The sequence below is a fragment of the Amblyomma mixtum genome, chromosome 3 (genome assembly GCF_055824585.1).
Source record: "Amblyomma mixtum isolate Tamu chromosome 3, ASM5582458v1, whole genome shotgun sequence".
Classification (NCBI taxonomy): domain Eukaryota; kingdom Metazoa; phylum Arthropoda; class Arachnida; order Ixodida; family Ixodidae; genus Amblyomma; species Amblyomma mixtum.
The window spans coordinates 234,929,692-234,945,346 of NC_143014.1; the positions used below are offsets into that span (position 1 = coordinate 234,929,692).

The 15,655-nt window shown below is 43.4% G+C and overlaps 1 protein-coding gene across 7 annotated transcripts in view; it reads right to left on the reverse strand.

Moving 5' to 3' along the window:
* The window catches only part of LOC149354056 (serine/threonine-protein kinase PLK1-like), a 68,636-nt gene that overhangs the window by 17,524 nt on the left and 35,457 nt on the right, over nucleotides 1-15,655 (reverse strand). For 2 of the 7 annotated variants that reach the window (XM_089583037.1, XM_089583035.1), the window contains 6 exons: nucleotides 14,406-14,470; nucleotides 11,145-11,178; nucleotides 8,600-8,661; nucleotides 5,443-5,476; nucleotides 2,735-2,887; nucleotides 452-542 (listed from right to left, as the gene is read on the reverse strand). In XM_089583037.1, the coding sequence (XP_089439163.1) occupies nucleotides 5,449-5,476; nucleotides 8,600-8,661; nucleotides 11,145-11,178; nucleotides 14,406-14,470 (189 nt within the window). In that variant the 3' untranslated portion in view covers nucleotides 452-542; nucleotides 2,735-2,887; nucleotides 5,443-5,448. Of the gene's footprint in view, nucleotides 1-451; nucleotides 543-2,734; nucleotides 2,888-5,442; nucleotides 5,477-8,593; nucleotides 8,662-11,144; nucleotides 11,179-14,405; nucleotides 14,471-15,655 lie in introns of those variants that run through there. The other 5 variants (XM_089583036.1, XM_089583038.1, XM_089583033.1 and 2 more) reach the window with 4 other exon arrangements.

Consider the following 15,655-nt stretch of genomic DNA (forward strand, 5'->3'; position numbering starts at 1 on the left):
CTTGCTTCATCTCCGCCTGCGTCATAGTGGCCTTTCAGCTTGATACCGAAACATGTAAGAATGCCGCACAAAGGCGGAATGAACGCAGAAAGACAATAATTATGGAGCCCCAATGTTTCGGTCACCACAAACCATTACAGAGGTTCATTAGTGGAGTCTGAAAGAATGGCTTTATGTGCAGTTGCGTTTGAAATTGTGGCTTGAAAAGGCATATCAATATTTTTAACCACAGACAAACCATCCTCCACTATAGCAGATGCCTCTGCAACTGGTCTCCTTTCCGCAGCCCATCCGCACACTGAAGAATGCCGCCAGCTTCAGCATTCGTTCACCACTCAGCACCAAAAACTCAGCCAGGAAAGCACCAACCCGAGCCCATCATATCCGACGCTCGTTTGGCTTTGGTTTCCTCACACCAATCCTGGTTTATCACCGCTAGCACGGGCCTTACCACGTTCACTTTGATCCTATTCTTTATTCTCTTTCCATGGAAAGGGGGAGCTGCGACAAAAGGCTGACTTGCCTGACGAAGGCCTCTGCACCTATATACAGTTTGCGAGATAGTGGCAAAAAAAAAAAATCTTATTTGTACATGCTACCTTATTTATAATAAGAGTTAGGGAAAAAAAAGAGGTTGTATATGCAGGTTGTAACACAATGATGCCCCAGAACAATTTGCAACTCAATTTTCTACAAAAAGTAAACAGAACAACATAACAAAAATTTTCTTATCATAATACACAATCGTCAAACAAAGTAGCATGAATCATAGCACTCACCCAGTAACTGCAAGGAAATCTCGAGCGAAATATTACGGAAACTGAATGATACTACTTATTAAGTACTGTTCTAGGTTCTCTTTGGACCATGATGCGGAAGATTTGAAATGAAGTGGCAGTAATTTATTAATGGCTGCAGGAACTTGGTAACATAGTGTCCATTTACTATAATAAGACCAGATTTCAGGAACCAATTTTTGCTGCATTCTGAAGTGCAATGTCAAGGAAGAATTATCAAAAATAAAAGCGTATGATCAGTTTTTGTGAATATGTTCAAATAGTCTGAACAAATATATCTCATCTCCCTTCAGAATACAGCGTTTGATGAACAATGGCATTGTTCAGAGGTTCTGTGGTCAGCTGTGATTTCCCCAATTGCTCTCAATGCTTTCTTTTGCATCGTTATTAATTTTTTTGTAATTACCAGAAGTTGCAGTTCCCAGATGAGAATGCAGTAAAAGATTTTGGAGTGAATGTGCCTAGTTCATTGATATCTTTGGCCACGTAGGTATTACGCCAGCCAATCAGTAAAGGCAGCCAACCACTCTGCTCAGACTGGCAGCAAGTTTCAAATTATGTGTATTCCAACATAGCGTCTCGCTGAACCAAACACCAAAAAATTTGTGACTGGAAGATCTTCTAAATCGCAGTGTAACCAGAATAAACATTAGCAGATACCCTTCTATAGTGTTAATAGGCCTGAAAATTATGTAGAGCGTCTTCGAAAGATCTAAGACAGTCTGTTTGTATGCAACCAGGAGAGAAGGTGAGCTAGAAGGTTAACGCATTTGCCTTGTCTTCAAGCGGGGCCAAAGCTGGATCACTGAAAAAATTGTTTGTGTCGCCAGTATACATTACCACATCTTATGAATCTGTCATATTAATATATCGTTAACACAAGCTATCAACAGAAGCGGCCCTAAGATCGAGTCCTGTGGCACACACCTTGTGTGATGTGGAGCTTCTACGAATCACTGGAGTATATGTGGACATACTGAAAACTGTTTCCGAAATAACTATCAAACAGGGCTGCGGAAATTCGATGCACACCATAAAAATTGTTAGTGGAGGAGAACAATACGATAAACGCAGTCAAAAGCATTTACAAAGTCTAAAAACAAGCAAGCCTGCATTTTCTCACTCCGATGTTATCAATAATTTTCTATTTAACTGTTAGCAGTGCTTTTTCTGTAGACCTTTCTTCAAAATCACATACTGTGAATCATTCATATTGTTACGTTTGGTAATGAAATTTTGTGACCCGCGGTTGATGGCGCCTTCAAATATTTTAGATAAAATATTCAGCAAACCTCCCCAGTGAACTATATTGGTGAGGCCATTGAGTCTTCTTTGGACCATCGTCACTAAAACCACTTAACGGTGCACGTTGCCTGCCTCAAACTTTACTATGACCCACTTGTTCTTTCTGCCCTGCAAGTATGGTTTACGGCGGTTTAACGTTCCAAAGCAACTCGGACTGTGAGGGACGCTGTAGTGGAGGGCTCTGGAAATTTTGACCACCTGGGGTTTTTTAATGTGCATTGACATCGCACAGTACACGGGCCACTATAATTTCGCCTCCATCGAAATTCGACCGCCGCGACCGAGATCGAACTCGCGTCTTTCGGGTCAGCAGCCGAGCGCCATAACCACTGAGCCACCGTGGCGGCCCTCCCGGCTAGTTCACTTCTGCTTCAAGTGCCTGTGTATGTATGCACGCATACCATGCATTTCAATGGTTCATCTGCTGACAAGTACGCGTCCATCCCTTCTATATTCTTTTTCTTTTCCCTTCCGCAATGTGATTCACCTGCCACATAAACGTCGTCAGGCCTTTGGCTGCAATTACGGCACCCACTGCTAGCTTTAAACATCGCCGGAAGGCACAGCAGCAGCTATGGTGGTCGTACTAGAGCACTGCAGAGAAACCACACACAGTTCATAAAATAACTCACCACATGGCCTGCCCAGGCTCCCCTTCCCCAAAGTGTGGATGAATTGACCGTGTTTGGAGAAGATGTAGATGCAGCAGTCATCTTTTCCGGCATATTTCCCATCCTCCATTGCTACGACCGCTGATGGACGACAGAATGCCTCCTTTGAGCTGCCTGAAAAAACAATGAGTAATAACAGTGGTCTGAGCCAAACAGGAGCCCAGTCTTCTGCAGTTCAGGCAAACCCTCGCACAGTAAACAGGCCTCTAGAATTTCGCGTTCATCAAAATTCGATTGCCACCAGCGGGATCGAACCCGCACCTTTCGTGTTAGCAGCCAAGCACCATAACCACTGAGTCACCGTGTACACTGTGGGGGAAATTAATTACATAACATTACATGGCTAGCTGATAGAGAATTAAATATAGACTGCTGTGAGTGTCTGCTGCATTGAAATTTGACTATACACACATTTCATATAAATCAATACAAGAATTTCTGCTGGTGAAACAAGTAAACGAAAATTACGCTTATTGGAGTCGTACCACGCATTGTAAAACGTGAAGCCATGCAATTAAAAGCAACAAGGATTCCTGAGTTCATTTACGATGCCTGACATGATACATTTCCACAAAAACTTTTCTAGCGGCTGAGAGCAGATACTGAGCACCCTCCTTCGTGGTCACTGCGTAAAGACCCTCAATCAAGCTACTGTGTATTATGAATTGTGTTCACAGCACCAGGAACCAGTTTAGTGCTGCTAGGCCACAAACAGCATTTCACTTCGCCTAGTGAAGTTGAATCTCGATACGAATCTCACGGGGTCGTGAGCGAATTCGCATAATCCCAAGCATCGTATCACATCAAAAACAAACAAAATCGGTATCAAGCATCATGCGAAATCTACTCGCACAGACTCGTTTATGGCTGACAGTATTTATTTACGGCCACATGCTGCCACTCACTGCTCCTTGTGCGCACAAACTAGGAATTGTGGAGTCTGTAATGTGTGGGCCGAGCGCCACTGCTCGCAGCTTGCGCGTACATATCCGTAACGGAGTGAGGAAGTCTTTGGAACATCCGAAATTAACCACACTGTTCACAATGCACTCGGGTCGGGGAATTTCCCGAATTTGTATCATCCCTAAATTTGCATCAACCGAGTTCGTGGTACCTAGTACACGATGTGAAGGGGAGAGATGTGGCCCTGAGTGATGGCAAACTACTTGAAGGTACAGAGTTACATAGAGATGGCTAGAGAAAATGCTGGCATCGCAATCATTCATCCACTTCGGAAAGAGCGGCAGTGCAGCTTTATTTTTCTGGGCAAGTACAAGCAAAGCCCGAGAATAAGTACGTACTCAGTCGTACGAATACAACTTTTTTCCAAAAGATACTTTCTAGGGATGCTTCATTAGTTTTCAAACGTGGCAAATACAATACATGTTCGACTGACAAAAACACTACATTAAATATATATCATCGGCTCAAAGTGACGAACACTACAGAGCAGCTGCATTTTGCTTCAGGAAGTATCGTGAGGCTCTGAAAGATGAAAAGAGCGTAAAAGCTCAACTTGAGCTTTTTTTTCCCTCCAAACCGAGCATCGTCAAACTGTCAAGCCATATTTGGAAAAACACGCAGAACATACAGAAATGATCCCTTTTTTCATCCCAGTTGTATTGTTCTACTCAATGTGTTCCGAGTTATTTGTTGTACCATCATGTCATCAGTGTTGTATTTTATTTCATAAATTTCCATTGAGTACTGTAACCTTTAACTAAGAGCACATTTTAGCAGATATATATATTTGTTGTCCTACTTAATGTACCTCATGCCAGTTGTTGCGAAGTGCTCTTAGTAGCGCTTTTTTTTTATTGCTGGATAGCATTCAGTGTGTTCTAAATGTGTAGTTTAGTTTTTTAGAACGAAATTGCGGTGTTTCCAAACATTCCAAACTAACTAAGTTGGAAGTTTAGGGCCCTGTCAAGTACACCGTACTTTATGTCCTCGACATTTTTGTTTTCTCTGTATTGAAACCTGAGAACAAATAATGTGAAATTGAAATTAAAAGGAGGCCTATGAGAGAAAGATAACAACACGCTTAATGATGTTCCATTGAATGTACTAGTATACAGCACACAAAAGTGTGTCTCATAGGGACGTAGTTTACCTTTTGCCAGCACTCGAAGCAAGTGGGACTCTCGTGTCCTACTGAATACACCAATCGACAATATTCTTTGGAGTATACTTAAGTGAGACCAGGTATTCATAACAAGTAATTACATTAAACAAAACAGAGCCATTTCGAAACAGACTGATTTGAACAGGATGAGGACAACTTTAACAATGTCGTCGTTACTACATATCAAAAATAACAGGAGAGCTGGAATACTTCCTTGGGAGACACCAGAAGAGACAGGAACATTACCTGAATAATTGTCAGTACTAACAAATTGTATTCGATTAGATGGCAAGCTAAACCACAGTTAACTATGATGCTAGGAAGACCAACTTGTTGAAGCGTGGAAATTAATTTAGGACGGGAGACGAGGTCCCATTCCTTACTGAAATCTATAAAAATGATATCGATCTGGCAGGACTTCTGAAGGACGGATGTGAAACTAAAATCCAATGTTAGTTCGACAGACATCAGCAAAGTCTGAAATTGCAGCAGAAATGCTTAGCAGAAAAAAAAAAGAGGAAATGCACACATTCAAAGCACATACCTGGGCTCAGCACCGCATCCAAAACGCCGATGCCCTGCACCGAGAATACATCAACAAAGTCAACAGGGAGAACCGGCACTTGCAGAGAAGGTGCAGCAGGTACTAAAGTTCCATTACCAAGAGACACGCCTACCAGTCTAGTATACCAAACTTTTGTCACTTTTCTGCTAATGAAGATCCAATGCACCAACTGTGCTCTCCCACTGCATACGGAAGGGGCACACAGGAAACCCAATAGTCCCACCAAAGGCTACAAAAGTGCACAGCACTGTTCACTCGGCATAGTCCACCTGTCGTACTTGCTCTGCAACTTTTCTGACAACCAAAATCCCTTTCTTACTTTTCATAGCTAAATTTCCACATTCCTTTGTAACTAGTCCTATCATATTCCCAACAAGCACAGTGCCCTCAAGCTGACACCTTCACTCACATATTGCATCACACATTGGTTAATATCATAAGCTTGCTTTTATGTCATGGCAGGAAAACTTACCAGCAGTTAGTCCTAGTCAAACCACTCCCATATACCACCTGCTATGAATTTGGCTTCGGCCATATCAAAAAGTAGCAGCGACAAATGGGATTTAACCCTGTGACTGGAAACAGCAAAGTCACTGAGATAAAATTGCAGATTTTCATCCCACTGAAAAGGTTCTAGGGTGCATGTGCCATGAATGCTTACCAGGTGAAGGTTGTGACCTAGCTCAATAAGTTGTGATGGCTATTGAGCTACGCCGTAGAATGCAACAATAGTGTGGCACAAATTAGCACCCCAAATGCTGCCAGGTGCTTCTCCATAGAGAAATCTATTCCATTCAGTGGCTGCTAAGTGCCTAGACAACCATTTAGTGCACAGCTGCAGGGCCATGGGCAAAGCCCAGCCCTCTAGCTCACAGGCTAGCAGCAAGGAAGCACTGGAGCTAAAGCCACATCAGGAAAAGCTTAGGCAATCTTAGATTATTTTTTTTTATTTTCTACTCATTTGCAGTTTCGCAATGCCTTCAGGAATAAGTGGTAACATTTCATGGCTCTATTCACAGCATTTGCAGAGATCCATCAGTCTGGATGAGCAACAAAAAGCAACTAGCCCTGAAAACATGCCCTGCTGGTGCCCTTCTATTCCTGAAACTGCAGAGCACAATGCCATGTATCGACATTGGCAAGCCAGTTGAAGCAGGGAGCTCTAGAAGACTGAAGGAGAAGAGTAGAATGTGCCCACGGGCATGTTCTTCTCTTTTCTCGCCTAACATGCTATTTGGGGGGGCGGGAGGGGGCGAGGTTAACTAATGCATTTACACGGCTATGTATGTCGACTGAAATAAAGTTGAGCCCCCCCACACACCGCATGTCAGAAAAAAAAAGAGCTTGCCCGAAGGCACATTCCAAAATGAAAATACATTATTCACTGGACTACTCGACCACCCTTGCGCCATCGTCCTCACTAGTGCTATCGTCATCATCACTGCTGCAGTCCCACAGCACGCGGTTGTTACGTTCTCATCCCCTGAAATCCATATAAACACATTTACGAGAATAGCAACCATGCTTAGGCACACGTTGCAACACAAACACATCCAACAGAAAAGTCGTCATACTTATAGCTACACAAACAGCAATCTTAATGTATGCTTTGATAGCGCCTGTCATAGGCTGCATTCCATGCCTAGGCAGGGATTTAGGAACACATGTTTTACAACAAATTGAGGTGGAAACAAGAGATGGTGCACAGAAAGCGCTGATTATATAACAAACTTCACTGCAATGCAATTAAAAATGCTTTTCATGTTCCCCCACAGGCACATTCCACAGCACATCCACAAGCAAGTCAGTATATATTCCCAAAGCTCAGCCCATTAGCTCACAGGCTGCCATGCGGATATCAGATGGTGGGATTAGGCAGCATAGGGATACTGTTCACTCCCTCAAGGAATCAGTGGGCTTTTGTCACTTCTCCTATTCTGCCATCTGCTTCATGCTTTGATTGTGGCCATGCCACCGCCTAGATTCCTCAGCTCAATATAGGCTGGCGGTTGTGTGCACGTGGCTGCTTAGGAATGGCTCTCCCTCCACGCAGCCCTCTGGTTCCAGTTCTCGGCCAATGCCTCTCAGTGCGAGGGAAGTGGGCGCGTGGCGGACAGCAGTGCGGGAAGCACAGCTGATTGAAGAGAAGCCTGGCGTAGGCAAGTGCGATAAGTCGGTTCTCAGTTGGAAGCGAACGCAAAGGGAAATAGTTTTTCTCTTCAAATAGTTTCAAAACAAAGTTAACTTCTGAATCCAAGCAAACAGTTTGCAACTGGAAAAGAAACAGAAAAAAAGGCAATTCACAAGAACTGAATGGCATAAGCCAAAAGATTAGGTTTACAGAATTCACTAAGGCAACTGAAATAAAAATGAAGTGGAAAGAAAAAAAACGCTTTCACATGAAGGCTCTCCCATGAACGGGGGACGCATAGTCAGGGTTCCACTGTAGTCATTGTTTACAATAAAAGGTCTAGCCTTGTTACCAGTTTACCATCGCACAATAACTTTACATTAAAATGAACCTAAAACTGAATTCTGCGAAGCCTTTGAGAGCAAAGTGCACGGACACACAGTCAGGGGAGCGCCACCTCCCACTGACGGGCATGTGCCGCACGCGTAGAACACTGCTCCGAACCATCAGCCCAGGCATCATTACTGTTAGCTGAGTGCCAGATCATTGGAGGATCCTCATTTTAACTTATAATTACGTCACGTTTGCCATGAGTAAACTGACATAGCAACCTGTTTTACATTACACAGTTTATTCGTGCCGGTCGTCGGGCGTGCATCTTATCATTCATACTTTCATTGCAGTATGCATTACAAGAATTTACCGTAACTCAGCTAATTTGTGTCACAGCATGAAAAAATGGGCTGCATAATGAGGGCACCGCTAATCCCAAGTTCTGTGCAGGCCCCATGCAAAGACCATTTGTCTAGCCAACATTCAGCTGCTTAATGCACACAGACTACAATTTTTGCCATGATGTTGATGTTTGGGTAAAAGTAAACCAGACTAAAGCTGGACATTTTTTTTTCGTATGACCGCACTTGAAAATGCCTCCAACTTCAACCAGAACCCAGCCATGCAGAGGAATTGTAAGATTTTTGTACACCAAAGATTGGCAGCACTCACTCCTTAAGGCTGGCCCTCGAGCTGGGCAGCTGCAGATGTCCCGCAGCTGCTGGTGCCCCTCTCTGCAGGATGAACGGAAACGGCCACACTGAAACCTTCCACACTGATTGAAACATGCAGCATTAACAGTAGAAAGCTTTCCGATTAGGAGCAAGCCAGGGTTGGAGAGAAAAAAGAATTTCCAACGCTGATTATTAATTATACAGTTTCAGTCAGCTCCACAGTGCGAGTCGACACTTTTCTTCAAGGTCTCAATTTACGTCCTGACTCATTCCTGTAATAATAAGTTAGGGAAACAAATACACACATTTCATATAAATCAATACAAGAATTTCTGCTGGTAAAACAAGTAAACGAAAATTACGCTTATTGGAGTCGTACCACGCAATGTAAAACATGAAGCCATGCAATTAAAAGCAACAAGGATTCCTGGGTTCATTTAGGATGCCTGACATGAATTTTTCTAGCGGCTGAGATCAGACACTGAGCACCCTCCTTCGTGGTCACTGCGTAAAGACCCTTAATCAAGATACTGTGTATCATGAATTGTTTTCACAGCACCAGGAACCAGTTTAGCACTGCTAGGCCACAAACAGCATTTCACTTCGCCTAGTGAAGTTGAATCTCGATACGAATCTCACGGGGTCGTGAGCGAATTCGCATAATCCCAAGCATCGTATCACATCAAAAACAAACAAAATCGGTATCAAGCATCATGCGAAATCTACTCGCACAGACTCGTTTATGGCTGACAGTATTTATTTACGGCCACATGCTGCCACTCACTGCTCCTTGTGCGCACAAACTAGGAATTGTGGAGTCTGTAATGTGTGGGCCGAGCGCCACTGCTCGCAGCTTGCGCGTACATATCCGTAACGGAGTGAGGAAGTCTTTGGAACATCCGAAATTAACCACACTGTTCACAATGCACTCGGGTCGGGGAATTTCCCGAATTTGTATCATCCCTAAATTTGCATCAACCGAGTTCGTGGTACCTAGTACACAATGTGAAGGGGAGAGATGTGGCCCTGAGTGATGGCAAACTACTTGAAGGTACAGAGTTACATAGAGATGGCTAGAGAAAATGCTGGCATCGCAATCATTCATCCACTTCGGAAAGAGCGGCAGTGCAGCTTTATTTTTCTGGGCAAGTACAAGCAAAGCCCGAGAATAAGTACGTACTCAGTCGTACGAATACAACTTTTTTCCAAAAGATACTTTCTAGGGATGCTTCACTAGTTTTCAAACGTGGCAAATACAATACACGTTCGACTGACAAAAACACTACATTAAATATATATCATCGGCTCAAAGTGAGGAACACTGCAGTGCAGCTGCATTTTGCTTCAGGAAGTATCATGGGGCTCTGAAAAATGAAGAGCCTAAAAGCTCAACTTGAGTTTGTTTTTTTTCACCAAACTGAGCGTCGTCAAACTGTCAAGCCATATTTGGAAAAACACGCAGAACATACAGAAATGATCCCTTTTTTCCTCCCAGTTGTATTGTTCTACTCAATGTGTTCCGAGTTATTTGTTGTACCATCATGTCATCAGTGCTGTATTTTATTTCATAAATTTCCATTTAGTACTGTAACCTTTAACTAAGAGCACATTTTAGCAGATATATATATTTGTTCTCCTACTTAATGTACCTCATGCCAGTTGTTGCGATGTGCTCTTAGTAGCGCTTTTTTTTATTGCTGCATAGCATTCAGTGTGTTCTAAATGTGTAGTTTAGTTTTTTAGAAGGAAATTGCGGTGTTTCCAAACATTCCAAACTAACTAAGTTGGAGGTTTAGGGCCCTGTCAAGTACAGCGTACTTTATGTCCTCGACATTTTTGTTTTCTCTGTATTGAAACCTGAGAACAAATAATGTGAAATTGAAATTAAAAGGAGGCCTATGAGAGAAAGATAACACGCTTAATGATGTTCCATTGAATGTACTAGTATACAGCACACAAAAGTGTGCCTCATAGGGACGTAGTTTACCTTTTGCCAGCACTCGAAGCAAGTGGGACTCTCGTGTCCTACTGAATACACCAATCGAGAATATTCTTTGGAGTATACTTAAGTGAGACCAGGTATTCACAACAAGTAATTACATTAAACAAAACAGAGCCATTTCTAAACAGCCCGATTTGAACAGGATGAGGAAAACTTCAACAATGTCGTCGTTACTACATATGAAAAATAACAGGAGAGCTGGAATACTTCCTTGGGAGACACCAGAAGAGACAGGAACATTACCTGAATAATTGTCAATACTAACAAATTGTATTCGATTAGATGGCAAGCTAAACCACAGTTATCTATGATGCTAGGAAGACCAACTTGTTGAAGCGTGGGAATTAATTTAGGACGGGAGACGAGGTCCCATTCTTTAGTGAAATCTATAAAAATGATATCGATCTGGCAGGACTTCTGACAGACGGATGTGAAACTAAAATCCAATGTTAGTTCGACAGACATCAGCAAAGTCTGAAATTGCAGCAGAAATGCTTAGCAGAAAAAAAAAAGAGGAAATGCACACATTCAAAGCACGTACCTGGGCCCAGCACCGCATCCAAAAATCCGATGCCCTGCACCGAGAATACATCAACAAAGTCAACAGGGAGAACCGGCACTTGCAGAGAAGGTGCAGCAGGTACTAAACTTCCATTAACAAGAGACACGCCTACCAGTCTAGTATACTAAACTTTTGTCACTCTTCTGCTAATGAAGATCCAATGCACCAACTGTGCTCTCCCACTGCATACGGAAGGGGCACACAGGAAACCCAAGAGTCCCACCAAAGGCTACAAAAGTGCGCAGCACTGTTCACTCGGCATAGTCCACCTGTCGAACTTGCTCCGCAACTTTTCTGACAACCAAAATCCCTTTCTTACTTTTCATAGCTAAATTTCCACATTCCTTTGTAACTAGCCCTATCATATTCCCAACAAGCACAGTGCCCTCATGCTGACACCTTCAATCACATATTGCATCACACATTGGTTAATATCATAAGCTCGCTTTTACGTCATGGCAGGAAAACTTACCAGCAGTTAGTCCTAGTCAAACCACTCCCATATACCACCTGCTATGAATTTGGCTTCGGCCATATCAAAAAGTAGCAGCGACAAATGGGATTTAACCCTGTGACTGGAAACAGCAAAGTCACTGAGATAAAATTGCAGATTTTCATCCCACTGAAAAGGTTCTAGGGTGCATGTGCCATGAATGCTTACCAGGTGAAGGTTGTGACCTAGCTCAATAGGTTGTGATGGCTATTGAGCTACGCCGTAGAATGCAACAATAGAGTGGCACAAATTAGCACCCCAAATGCTGCCAGGTGATTCTCCATAGGGAAATCTATTCCATTCAGTGGCTGCTAAGTGCCTAGACAACCATTTAGTGCACAGCTGCAGGGCCATGGGCAAAGCTCAGCCCTCTAGCTGACAGGCTAGCAGCAAGGAAGCCCTGGAGCTAAAGCCACATCAGGAAAAGCTTAGGCAATCTTAGATTATTTTTTTTTATTTTCTACTCATTTGCAGTTTCGCAATGCCTTCAGGAATATGTGGTAACATTTAATGGCTCTATTCACAGCATTTGCAGAGATCCATCAGTCTGGATGAGCAACAAAAAGCAACCAGCCCTGAAAACATGCCCTGCTGGTGCCCTTCTATTCCTGAAACTGCAGAGCACAATGCCATGTATCGACATTGGCAAGCCAGTTGAAGCAGGGAGCTCTAGAAGACTGAAGGAGAAGAGTAGAATGTGCCCACGGGCATGTTCTTCTCTTTTCTCGCCTAACATGCTATTTGGGGGGGGAGGGGGCGAGGTTAACTAATGCATTTACACGGCTATGTATGTCGACTGAAATTAAGTTGAGCCCCCCCACACACCGCATGTCAGAAAAAAAAAGAGCTTGCCCGAAGGCGCATTCCAAAATGAAAATACATTATTCACTGGACTACTCGAACACCCTTGCACCATCGTCCTCACTAGTGCTGTCGTCATCATCACTGCTGCGGTCCCACAGCACGCGGTTGTCACGTTCTCATCCCCCGAAATCCATATAAACACATTTACGAGAATAGCAACCATGCTTAGGCACACGGTGCAACACAAATACATCCAACAGAAAAGTCGTCATACTTATAGCTACACAAACAGCAATCTTAATGTATGCTTTGATAGCGCCTGTCATAGGCTGCATTCCATGCCTAGGCAGGGACTTAGGAACACATATGTTTTACAACAAATTGAGGTGGAAACAAGAGATGGTGCACAGAAAGCACTGATTATATAACAAACTTCACTGCAATGCAATTAAAAATGCTTTTCATGTTCCCCCACTGGCACATTCCACAGCACATCCACAAGCAAGTCAGTATATATTCCCAAAGCTCAGCCCATTAGCTCACAGGCTGCCATGCGGATATCAGAAGGTGGGATTAGGCAGCATAGGGATACTGTTCACTCCCTCAAGGAATCAGTGGGCTTTTGTCACTTCTCCTATTCTGCCATCCGCTTCATGCTGATTGTGGCCATGCCACCGCCTAGATTCCTCAGCTCAATGTAGGCTGGCAGTTGTGTGCACGTGGCTGCTTAGGAATGGCTCTCCCTCCACGCAGCCCTCTGGCTCCAGTTCTCGGCCAATGCCTCTCAGTGCGAGGGAAGTGGGCGCGTGGCGGACAGCAGTGCGGGAAGCATAGCTGATTGAAGAGAAGCCTGGCGTCGGCAAGTGCGATAAGTCTGTTCTCAGTTGGAAGCGAACGCAAAGGGAAATACTTTAAGCAAACGCTTGGATTCAAAAAAAAAAAGGCAATTCATAAGAACTGAATGGCATATGCCAACAAATTAGGCTTACAGAATTCACAAAGGCAACTGAAATAAAAATGAAGTGAAAACAAAAAAAAATGCTTTCAAATGTGGGCCTTCCCGTGGACGACACATAGTCAGTGTTCCACTGTAGTCATATTTTAATATAAAAGGTCTAGCCTTATCAGTTTACCAGCGCACATTAACCTGACATTAAAATGAACATAAAACTGATTTCTGCGAAGCTTTTGAGAGTAAAGTGCAGACACAGAGCCAGGGGAGCACTACCTCCCACTGACAGGCATGGGTCGCACGCGTAGAACGCTACTCCGATCCATCAGCCCAGGTATCATTACTGTTAGCTGAGTGCCAGATCTTTGGAGGATCCTCATTTTAACTAATGATTACGTCACGTTTGCCAGTAAACCAACCTAGCAACCTGTTTTACGTTACACAGTTTATTCGTGCCGGTCATCGGGCGTGCATCTTATCATTCATACTTTCATTGCAGTATGCATCAGAAGAATTTACCGTAACGCAGCTAATTTGTGTCACAGCATGAAAAAATGGGCTGCATAATCGGGGCAGCGCTAATCCCAAGTCCTGTGCAGGCCCCATGCAATGGCCACACTGTGTCATAACTGTAGAAAAAAGTGCAGCAGTCACACGTGTACATAAGGTAAATTAAGGTTAATTTAAGGTTGCCTTAAAGGGGCAACATGAGTAAGGTCGCATGCCATATGTCTATCCCTGCTCTCTCTCTGCTCTGCGGTCAGAAGAAAAACCCGGAGGAATCACTTTAACTGCACACAGCGTAGGTAAACTAAAATTCAACCCATCCATTGATTCCCCCAGATATGTGAGCAGAAGAGTATTCAAAAGTTCTATATTTAGAGCACTGCTACCGCATCGTGTTCCAAGAAGTTAGATCAACGTGATATGCGAAATTTGCGGTACCTCTCGCCAAGACCGCCCCGACATCGGCTGGGCCCGCTGGACTCACCTGCCACAGGAGCCACCGGGCTGAAAGTGGCGTTGATTTTTACACCGTCTTGAGCTGGTCTTGAGCTGCATGGTGCATCCCGTAATTATTGACAATGTTCCTGGTTAACGGATCGCGCCACAAGCAACGGGTGTCACACAGCACATGCAATGTCATCGAAACTGACTGCAACATCTTTAAGCAAATACACAGGTTGTTTTGTATTCAGTTGGTTTTTTCGCACCATAAGATGGTTACGCTTTCACGCTCTAAACACAGGGTTAAGAGTCTTTTGCACTACAGCACTTGAAAATTTGTAACAATTCCAATTTATACAAAACGCTACGTTCTAACAATCTGTGACACAGGATGTTTCTCCTATTGCTTAATTTTCGCTTTGGAGCAAGAAGTCATTCGGTCTGTAGGTATCATCTACTTGATTCTGAAGATAAGAACTACACAATTGATTTCACTTTTATGTATAACTTTTCTCCAATCCTATTTTTTCTCTCCGGTGCATTTAACATCGCAGTGGTGGGGAGGATATATCGTTTTCCTCTACACTTTCGGCGCTCTCCTTGAAGCATGACGCCTCAAAAATTGCAGAAACCACATGAGAAACACATGAGGAACACACGAGAAACACAATCAATACACCACTCTTTTAGGCCAATGCAAGCAAGTCTGCTGCAAGATTTCACGCACCTCTGCAGAGGCAGAAAGCAGTTCAACAACGCTCTATGCCAGCTTCCCCCCGACCACACTCAAAGCTCTTTAAATTGTTCAACTAGCCACGTTCGTGCAAGTAAATGATAAACATACATAAGAGGGTATTGGCATCACCTATTAATCACATGGTCTGCCAGCAGTTGTATACTGCCTCCTACTGCTCCTGGACAATTATGCAAAACGTTTCTCGCATGGCTGCAGTAAGCCACTCTAACCCTCATTCAGCTCATGGACAAGAAAAAAATTTCTGGTTACATTTTGAAGTATTGCTCAAGAGAGGCTGCGCCTCATTTAGCAATCCAATGGAACAAAATGCAAAAATTGCCCTAAGACTGGAAGAGACATCCAACGTGATGCAAATTTTTGAAGAAGGTGAATGTACACACATGGACTAATATCGTTAACTTTCACTTGCTGCAAGATGCTCGAACACTTCATGAACTCTAACCTGGTAAAGCACTTCAAGGAAAATATCTCTTTTACCCCCACTCAGCATGGGTTTCACTTCAGTTTATCATGCGCAACACAACTAAATGAACTCG